Source organism: Parambassis ranga, chromosome 13 (assembly GCF_900634625.1).
Source record: "Parambassis ranga chromosome 13, fParRan2.1, whole genome shotgun sequence".
NCBI lineage: Eukaryota > Metazoa > Chordata > Actinopteri > Ambassidae > Parambassis > Parambassis ranga.
The window spans coordinates 16,672,689-16,683,921 of NC_041033.1; the positions used below are offsets into that span (position 1 = coordinate 16,672,689).

Consider the following 11,233-nt stretch of genomic DNA (forward strand, 5'->3'; position numbering starts at 1 on the left):
AGTTGTGTGTCAGGCCTAAGAATGAGCTGTAACCTAATGAGTCTAGATGAAAGCTGACTGTCTGAGCTAACTCAATTCCTTGCTCTGCTAGTCACAGATCTTAGCTTAATGATGTTTGCTCCGGAGTACTGATGCAAGAACCAATGCTGGATTCTTTATTTTTCGGTCATATGTTTTTTCTGTGTGTGACGACCCTCTTTGCATGTGTAGAATGTTGAACTTGGCCCAGGCAGCACGCGGGATGACATCACCCCGCACTGTGGAGCAGACATCTGTTTTAGACGTGTTTACAGTGCTTAAAACCGCCGGCATGCCTCTATCCCCGCTCGTATAAACAGAGAATGCAGCTGACCATGTGCACACTTGTATGTGTTTACACAGAACAGATAAAGGAATATAACCGGAGCGGCGGGTGTGAGAGGCTGCGATCTGTGAGCTTGTGGTTAAATACAGAATAGGAATGAAGCAACACAAGGTGTGAGGATGTTCCAGGGAGGTCTTTGTAAGAGGGGTATTAGAGATTTTCGAAGGGCAAGGTGTAGTGTGTACACAGAGGTGAGGAGGAGGCATAGTTCTTGCTCAGGAATGCTGTAAAGCTGTTTGTAGAGTCAGCAGGCCAATGAAAAAAAAGCTTAGAAGCTGGAACACTGCCAAAGCTGTGATGGCAAAAAAAAATGAGAAAAGAAAGAAAATCAGGCAAATGGGAATAAAAGAAAAGAATGGGATCCATAAAGAGAAGTCTCAGTCGTGTTGTCCGTAGAGAGGAGTTTTACATTCTCTGTGAGAATCCTGTCTAGGCTTAATGAAATCTGGGAAGCTTTCTTTAGAATTAAATCAAAAACTCCTCCTACCCTCCTGCACCATTTCTACCATTTCATCCCCTTTGCTATCAGCAGCACATCTGTTTCGCATATCACTGGTTTGCCAGAGAAGATTTATATACCCATCTATCCAAGCCAGGTTTGTGAGTGTGTGTGCGAAGCAAAAGAACATTGTGCAAGTTCGGCATGTAAAATAATTAGGGTCAAAAAAAAAATAATCCTGTGACAATAAATCAGCATATATTCTATCTTCCAGCTTTTTAACCCCAACCTTGTGTCAAAGGCAAACAAGGATCAATACACAACAACACAGCTGATATGTGAAGGTTTAAAGGTTTGGCTAAAAACAAGCCTCGGGAAATGTCAGGAATGTGTTCTCTCCCAGGTTTATAAAATAGAGGTCAAAGAGGTTAATTCAGGAGTCAGAGTGGGGGTGTAATAGAATCACAATAGTGACATCAGAGTGTTGGATGGATAAATAAAGCAACTGTGATAGCAGGTGTTAAAGATATAGTTACAAGTGAAGGTGTGCGAGCAGGGGCTGTAGCACCCAGAGAAACCCAGTATGTGTACAAGTGAAATATAACCTACTGGGTCTGAAAAACTGCTGTGGGATGACATTGCTAAGCACTGTACCACCATGCCACCCAAACTTTAAACTGTTTGCCACTAAAATGTTTGCCATGTTGACCATCCTTAATGGCAGAGTTCTGGATGCTACAAAGAACACCAACCTCCTGTTGGAGAACATTGAAGTAATACATGTGAAACTGGGCAACGGAAACAGCCATCACCATCTATTTCTTGGTTACCAGGGTAACACGTCACTAACAAATGATTGGTTACCTAAAAAAGAGAACAGCAGTGACAACAACTTGTGCTCAGGTGTTCACATTGTGGACGCCCCCTTGGAAATTACAAAAGCTTCCACTAAATGAGCATTTGCACATTTGTCTGGTGATACCAGAATTGGGAACCGAATTTTTGCCAATGATCTGATCCATCATCCGTTATTAATTTATTAAACGCCAAACTGCATGTTAGCTTCATACTGGCCCTAATCCAGCACTTACTGAGAGGAGTGAGACTTTCCAAAGTGAAATATGTTAGACCAAAGTGGTACCTTGACAGACAGGCTGACTGACATCCTGTACTTACAATGTCACACAGATCCGCACTGCTAGCATTTTCCTTTAAAGCAGAAGGTGGTTAGACCTTTAATAAAAGACAAGGTGGTGCTTTGAATCACAAAGCAAATGAGGAACTGTGGCACAGAGAGAGAAGCAGGTTCATTTTAGATTTATATCCATCTGAGCAAAAAAATCCAATTTAGATCCATCCCTCCCTGACCACATACCCATGCAGACTCCCCTTCACAGCGCAACATAACTCAAGGACAGTGAGTCAGCCAGCCAATATGAGACTAATCTAATCCGTGGTGGTGAAAACTGAGCTGCCACGAGACAAGCAGGGAGCTGTGATGTCACAGGGTGAGACCTTCGCCCCGACTACCTGCTGAGAGAGGCGATGGGAGAGGGAACGAGAGTGGAAATGAGAGATGGGAGATAGCAGAGACTGCTTCCCCTTGTTCAAACACTGACACTTTTTTTTCCTTGTCTGTGTGCAGCGAAGCACAAAGCTGAGACATTAGTATCGTGCCACTCATAATCGCCACCTGGGGAGTGAAAGTAGAAGAGGGCAGAGTGACAGACCAAAGACGATGAAGAGGGACAATAAAAAAAGGAAAATCTTCTAGAGGATGGGAAGAGTGGGACTGTCTGCCTGGATGAACACATGCACAAACAAACAGACATCTATTAGTGTTTCTGTTACAGATTTCTCCACTTAAGAAAACAAGTAGGACAACCTTTTCTGACCACGGAAAAGACATCTTAAGTCTTAGTGGTCTAGTTTTTCTACTCCTGCGAGCAACTCCTAACACAATCTCTCCTTATTTCCTCTCTTTATTTTCCTAAAACCAAGCAGACTGAAACAAATTCCTGTGGGTGTGCTATTTAGGGGAACTGTTGACCACTTTGACAATGGCTGGCAAAGTGAACACCATAATTTGGTGCCAACACATACAAACCAGGAAGTCAAAGACCCCACAGAGATAATTTATCGTTCTGCACCTCTGACACAAAGACCTGCTATGGAGAGATATTGGGAATTTAAGCTGCCAGAGGTTATTTTTGTGTCAGCTCTACACTAGTCCATCATTCAACAATTTATCTTGTTAAATTTACAGAGAAGTACATCTAAAATCATGTCACTGCTTTTTCTTTTTTTTTTTCCTTTCAAGCGACCCTCTTTTGTTGAGCGTAGAGACAGATTTCAGTGACGCCCTCTCTGGTGCTATGAGATTTCCCAGTCCCCTGACACCGTGTGACACCAATTAGGAGGCTAGTGATATGACAAGCCATTGGTCCAAAAGCTATAACTGACAAACAGCCTTGAGAGCTGTGTGTGTTTTTTTTGTGTGTGAATGATATTAAAGTGAGCAGCAAGGGAGCAAAAAAGAGACCAAGTTAAGAGCATAGTGATGTAGAGGAGGGAGGAGGGGGGACTGACAGGAAGGGAAAACAAAATTGACTTGAGACTGAAAGAGAGTTCAGAACAGCTGATGTCAGTGTTGCAAAGGGAAGTTTTCTGTCGTCAGCCCTCACTTGACTGCCAGCTGACAGAGCTGCCGATTCAGACCTACAGCAGAGGAGTGACAACAGAGCTGATGTGCTGTTAGACTAAGATATGATGGCTCCCTTCCACCCTTCCTGTCCAAAGCAATCACTAGAGAGGTTTACAAGGCTCACTGTCTTCACTAACTGTAAACGATCACAATAACCTGTTTCACAGCTCCCTGGTTCCCCATCACAGGCAGTATGATGTCATCAAGTCGAGACACAAAACAGAAGGGCCATTATTTTCTGCGTGGTGTGCTAATGTTCACATTCGTAAAAACCTGGATGTGAACACTAGCACAGTAATGAAACAAGAGAAAAGCCCTGAGGTGTGTGTCTGTGTGTGTGTCTGTGTGTGTGTGGAAATCAACTCCTGCCACCTGCCAAATGAAAAGACTGCACTGTTCACAAAAACTCAGAACATGAGCGGGCAAATCATACACAGATGTAGCTGTTCAGGGTTCACCACTGTCTGTCACATAACTGCCAGTTTAATTCGGGTAACACATGAAAAATCTGCAAAGGTCCACTTAAGCTACTGGAAAATTAAAGGAAGGCAACTGCATTTGTGAGAGTTCACACTATAAAACAAAAAGTATGCATACGTTAACTGAGCATTATCTACAAATCTACTTTGGACAGCTGGGCAGCATTAAAGCAGAGTGTCTGTGTGACCTTAACACACAACTGTAAAGCGTCTGGATACAGCTACAGCTTGACATTAGTTGTGCTCGACTGACCCTGAGAGCCGCCTATCAGATGTTGAAGTGAAAACATGGCAGGGTTAGATACTCGCCTCCCCTCTCCCTCCCTAACCCTGCAGTGCCTGGGAAGCCTTAGCTCTGCAATGTGTCCGGTGACTAGCGTAGCGATTAGCTGACGGTTAGCTGACCTGACGGTGGTTTTGAATTTATATGTCCCAGTAGACAGCGGAGGCAATCATATCAGTAACGCTGAGAAAGCCTGACACAGCATACACCACCAGCGTGTGTAAAACAAGCCTCTGGAGCTGCCGTGACTGAAAATGAAATAGATCCACAGCAGGGCAGAGAATACGGAAAGACAGGCAGGAGGGACGAGGTTCACACCGCAGGTCCCAGACCACCTATAAGGCCTTACATGGAAGAACATCCAGGTCCCAGTTGTTTAATTACATTTTGTGTGAGATAGGACTTGTTTTTCTTACCTTGTCAATGATTCGTTGTCTTGTCAGCTCTTATGAGAGGATCTCAGCAGATTTTTATGACTCGCGAGTGTTTGCTGAAGGTGTTTGTGTTGTTGTGCGAGCCACAAAACAATACCTTAGGTACACTAATACAGAATTACTCTGAATTTAATACCAACAAAAAAAAAGATGAAATTTCTTAGGGGTCAAAGGTCACTGCTGCTAAACATCTTTGACATGTCATTTTTGACCATAATTCATGTAATGTTGTCAAAATATTAGCCTAAACAGACATGGATGGAAACTGCAGCTTGCCTGGTTGGCAGAGCGGTAGAGGGTTAAACACATAATAACGGTGCATGTCTGAGAATTTTAAATAAATAACTGCTAAATAATCAGCAGGTGTGTAATTAATAAAAAGTTTAAATAAGACTTCATATTTCGCGACTCAATTTTAAGTTTTATTACAGCAAGTTTTGACTATAACATCTGTCATTAGGGACAAATATTATTCTCTTTCTGCAGCAGTCAGGAGTTTGAGGAAGAGGAACTTAATTTGACAGTGTCTCTGACACAGATAAAACCGCATACGCCAAACTGCCTCTCTCACTGAAGGGAAACTGTAAATTGGCCACATATTTTCCAACTATATATTTTTTACAGCTAATGATCAGGTTTCAGTGACCACTAGCATTGAATGTGGACTGTTTGTGGGTGTTTAAGAACATTTTAAAACCAGGTTGCATAACCATCTCTGGCTGTGACCCCAACATTCAGAAAAGGTGAAGCCCTCCATCTTACCTCCATCTGAAAAAGCTTTATTTTTTCGCTGCTGCAGATAACTGCTGGATGAATTATTGAAACACATGAATATGTCTACGAGAAGGATATTATTGAAGAAAATAAAGGAGACAAGGTCAAAATATACTGGAAGAGAAGGTTAGGATGAGACAATATGGAGGATAAAAACTAAGGACTCATCTGACCAAGCTGTCATTTGATCCGTACGGGTTTAAACACTCATAACCACCACACGCTACATCAACATTGTGATCCAATTAACTCTCTGTCAAACGTGATCATGTTGATAATTAGTGCAGATTTGTAGTGATAAAGCTCTAAGTGTGTCACCTTCCAGAAGTAGGACAGCAGAGTGAGCTACATGGGACTAATTGGAACACACACACTCACAACTGGCCTGCATCAACCGAACACTCACTCACACTTCACTCACAAGTGTCCACTTAATATGATACACACATATTGTTGGAGTGCAATTTTCTTATTCTATCAGAAGAAGTGTGTTTTTGGTTCTGTTTAGGCCACCCACTCATCTGTGCACATGTACATTGGGCTACATTTGAGAGTATAAGCCATTGCAGTGTAACAACAACAGTCCTTTGGATAAAGCCGAGCCACACAATCACATTTTATGAAAGCACTGTCACATGACTGGCAAGTGTCCACCGCAAGGTCTGCTATTTACCTTCATCCTATCTCCTATTTATCAATAAGGACATCATCGCAAATGTCGTCAATCTGCTTGATTAATAAGTATTATTTAATTTTAATTGTATCAAAATTGAAGCTACATGTTTTAAATATTTTCATGTGACATAACTCCATACATGTACATCTTCACAATCACATTGCTGAAGGACAGTTTTAGTCCTGTATCTAAGCTTTTGGCTAACACCGCCCTCTGCTGGACATATGTTGCATTAAATGATGTCATGCCTGGGACATGAAATCACACACAGGTGATTACTAAGCATTCAACAATCTAACCTTAAAAAGGCACAACATGCAGGCCAACTACTGACAAGGAGCAAAGGAAAAAGAACTCAAAGCTTGACAAGAACAATCTGTCAATGGTCTTTACTCTGCATTGTGCATGATCTCAGGGAGTATATCCCAGAGACTGAGTCGATGGATGCTAATCCTTTGCTAATACAATTATTTTTCAAAGTGTTGTGTTTTTGCATGACCTGTACTCTAGTAAATCCTTATATTTAAATTTTAATCCTGTTTGGACATGGCAAAGGTGTGTTTCCTGTTCGTGTTTACTACATAAAAGTTTAAAAGGAATACACTAAACTTTATGTCATTGCATCTTATATAAGATGCAAGGACATAAAGTTTAGTATTAATCTTCATGTAACTCTATGGTAAAATTTCCAAGTAGAGCGCTCTGATGGACACACAAAACATTTAGATAGTTAAAGCAAATGTTGGCCACCAGAGAGCAGTCTTGTCCTATAATAGATGTCAAATAAAATACTGTAATACAAATATTAAGAAAACAACTAAATTTTGTCCTCATTGTCCATTTTAACTAAAGGCATTTCTTTCAGACAAAATATATGTTGAACAAGGCTGGAAAACAAAACCTTTATTTACATACCACAGAAATATAAGATGACATCACAGTCAAACAGATCAATGAAAATAACAGCAAGGTAAAACAAAAAGTAATGTTCACATCTATCCCTAAATGAGTCATGTGTCAGCTATACATACTGACTGAACCTCCGGACTGACACTATGAGAGCACTGCCTGGGGGGATAAGAACTTTTCATAGTTTATTCTGGACAACGTTTTGTTTTGTATAATCTAGGAAAGGCTCATTTAATAAGTCAAATACAATCACACATCCCCTCTAAATTATGTAAACTAAAGGGTACCGGCTAAACCTCACCTAAGCCTGTAATAAAATACAATTCATTCATGACAATGCCCCACCACTGGCCCCTACTAGAACAAATCTGAAGACTATGAAAGCACAAGAATGTTGAAAGATTACTTTTGATCCCATCGTAACCTAACCAAACAAACCACTGTCAGTCCCCGGCTGGGTTTCTTACGGACATGCCCACTTTATTATACCTAGCCTGCTTTCTCTGCAGGGCAAGGTGAAAAACACGTCTCACATGTCTCTCAGCAGTAGTAGATCATGTGCTCTTCTAAAGGCTGACAAACATCGAAAGCTTTGTTGCCAAAATATACTGTAACGTAATCAAGATTAGGGTATGTTATGTAACCACAAAAAGGCTTCTGACACAAAAGATCAGCAAATAATAAGTCCCTGTGCTGTGGTTTTTAAGGTGCAAATGAATAAATGTACACTTTAGGAATAACTATCTTGTCTCTTCTGTAACCGGAGAGCATGCAAACATTTCTAATCAGCCGGTCCCACTACAGCATTCAACAGAGATTGATTTGAATTAATTCACTGTACTGTACTGTACATCCACAAAAACACAGCTGAGATAACTTTCACATTGTTGAGAGAAACATGTTACGTGTGAGATAAGTTCAGACCGCCACATCCTGAATCATGATTACAACACTGACAGATTCCTCCAGAGAGCCAGCATTGAGTTTGATTCTCAGCTTATTAGTACAGCAGATAATTGGACCTGTGCGCATCATAAAGGCAATTTATGGAGAGAGAGAGAGAGAGAGAGAATATGTTGAAGTGAAATGGGTTGCATGCACACAGACATCTTTAAGTGTCCAGGAAAAGTCTATAAACCTATGCAGAAAGATGGAAACAGGAAGTGAATAAGTGGTTCAAAGAAAACAGAAGTGATATGTGTCAGGCTGCAAGTCATTTGGCTCTGTTCTAAAGAAGAATGTCCTAATTGGGTCAGAGAGAGACAACATATAAGCCTGTAGATTTAGGGCCGTGGGCAGACTGGAATTAATTGCTTGTTGGCACCGTGTTTATCTCAGAGAGAAGAGAATTCTCTTCATTGCTATCAGGGGAACTGTATTCTCAGGTGAGTAACATATACCTAAATTTGCAATGATGCACAGTAGTGGAATATATTTTATTAAAGGAAAAGGTGGAATATATATTTTATTAAAGGATGTGTAGGAGGAGTAAGGTGGTTTTGACAAGTCATAATGGTTTTCTTCTTTCATACTGATGCATGTTGAGTTAGTGTAGGCAGAAGCAAAAACACAAAACATATTTCTATCTGGCTTAGTCATCGTTTCGCTCCTACGGTAAGTCTGCTGGGTTTGGTTTGTTTGTTTTTGTTTCCTCTTCCATGCCATAAATGTAAATGTCCTTCCACCTATCTGTCTGTAAAACTCGAGGTCTAATGGCTATTATGGTCACATCTCCCACTCATATCATATTAGAGGCACCAGTACCCTGAGCACTCTGTGTTTACTGCTTCCAGTGTACAGATAGTGGCTGCACCTGCTCATCGTCACACATCCTATTCACGCTACCAGAGACTACAAGAACAACCATGGTAAGTCTTTACAAAATGTATATAATGATGGATGTGAAACATTTATAATTATAATTATAATGACTTTGTTTTAATCATCACTTATCTGGCACATCCCTCCCTTCTCTCTTCTCTCCTCAAAAGGGGCTCAACTGTACACAGATAGATGGTGTACTGGAGAGGTACTACCTGTCACCATTTTACGGAATTGAGTTCTGCATTGGTTTCCCTGGCAACCTTTTGGTTGTTCTTGGTTACATATTTTGTTTGCCTGAGTGGCAGAGCTGCAACATTTACCTCTTCAACCTGGCCGTCTCTGACCTTATTTTCCTCTGCACGCTGCCACGCCTCTCCCACCTCTACGCAAATGACCAATCAGAGACCAATCCCTATGCCTGCATTATCAACCGCTACGTCCTGCATGTCAATCTTTACTCTTCCATTCTCTTCATGGTCTGGCTTAGCATGGATCGCTTCTTGCTCATAAAATACCCAACACGGAACCACTATCTGCTGAGAATGCGGACAGCCCTGATTGTGGCACTGCTGAGCTGGATCGCAGTCAATGTGCAAATTATCCCACTGGTAACCCTGATGATCCAAGACCTAAAAAAAGGAAATTTCACCCGCTGCCAGGATTTTGCCAGCCTACAAGGGGATGTCAATGCATTCAGCTACAGTTTGGGGTTAACTGTGACTGGTTACATTCTCCCACTCCTTGGACTTTGTGTGTTCTCCTACCAAATTGCACACTTGCTTAAAGCCCAGGAAAGGGCTGTACAGCGTAGGAAAACATCGTACAAGCGGCCCCTGAGGGTCGCTGTGTCGGCCGCAGCCATGTTTCTGGTTCTCTACACTCCCTACCACGTGCTGAGAAATGTCAGAATAGCATCACGGTCAGCCTGGGCAGACCTGCAGCTGTGCACACAGATGTACATAAAAGGCCTTTATATTTTGACCCGGCCACTGGCCTTTTTGCACAGTGTCATCAACCCTGTCTTCTACTTCCTTATGGGTGACAAGTTTAGAGAAATCCTGCTGTTAAATCTCAGAAAGCTTTTTAGAAAGACAGACCTGCAAAGAGAACCAGCCTAAAAAACAGGGTTCATGTGACATGTGAAAGCTGATGGAGCATTATTATTTACTGCACATTTGTCATTAAAGATGTTAATGTTATACTATGTTCTCGCATTACCTGAAGACCAACTGCAGTCTGTGACTTCTGCCATCATGCACGTGAGAGTGACAACCAGCCAATACTCTGTGCAGGGTCGTCCTGGAGGATTAGCTGATGTTTTTAGCATTTTATAGCTTCCACAGATGATTAATATTCTTCATTTTAATGCGAAACTGCCGAACTAATTGGTTGCTATCGGATTGTAAAGTTTTTTTGTTCATATCTCTTCAATCTGCACATGTTGGAATGTAATATTTTACTCAACCAGTTAAATAAAAGGTGTATTTGTTATCCTTTACACGTGCTAAAAGAAGATTCTATGACCCAAAAAACCTAAAAACCTGTCAAGAAAAACATTTTCATAATTTGGTTTCTGTTGTCTTTGTTTTTAAAAGACTGAAGTGATCCCAGCTTGCTGAGTTATGTAGCACCATACATTCTGACCTTTTCAACTGTCAGTAGGATTTGTTTTCATTTTGACAAAATTTCTTCTGGTTTTCCAAGTAGTACAAAGACTTTAGCCAAAACTCTGCTGAGTGACTTAGAATATAGAGTCAAAGGGTTTAATTGAGTGTTTTCTGCCATGTATGAAATGCTTATAAAAAGTTTTACAGCGACTTAACCAAAATCGCACACATCATACTTTAAAAACTTTGAAGGCATCACACAATGCTTGAGCCATCATTTCATTTAGATTGGAATCTCCCCTGGACCAAGCAAAGAAAAGAAGAAGTGATGAAATATTAGGTTGTGTTCAGTGAGTGTATTTGAAGTTTTGTAATAAAAACCAGAGGAGTAGCACAGAGAGAGAGAGAGCCAACAAGAAAAGGGAGTCCAAAAGTACGTGAGGGCAAATAAAAAAATCTGAAGCTCTTTTATTACATCTAATGTGATATCCTTACATAATAATACTTTGGGAATATTGTATTTCAGAAGCAACACAAGTATTATAGGGCCCACTGTCTTTGAACTAGATTTTGGGATAATTCCTGTATATTAAAAAGAAACTTTTCTGATCTTTATCATCACAATGTGGGCAATATTTGTGTCCCAGTGTTTCCTTAGATCCATGCAGCCTGCTCCCAGAACATTGTTGCTTAGACAGCTGGTGGAGTCACTGTGCTGCAGCAGTCAGATTCTTTTAGTG

The 11,233-nt window shown here is 41.0% G+C and overlaps 1 protein-coding gene across 1 annotated transcript; it reads left to right on the forward strand.

The window, feature by feature from the left end:
- The first annotated feature begins 8,312 nt into the window (after positions 1-8,312).
- Positions 8,313-10,004, forward strand: LOC114445347 (succinate receptor 1-like). The gene is made up of 3 exons (XM_028420327.1): positions 8,313-8,447; positions 8,856-8,930; positions 9,054-10,004. The coding sequence occupies exons 2-3, from the start codon at positions 8,928-8,930 to the stop codon at positions 10,002-10,004; spliced, it is 954 nt and encodes a 317-aa protein (XP_028276128.1). The 5' UTR covers positions 8,313-8,447; positions 8,856-8,927.
- The last annotated feature ends 1,229 nt before the right edge of the window (positions 10,005-11,233 follow it).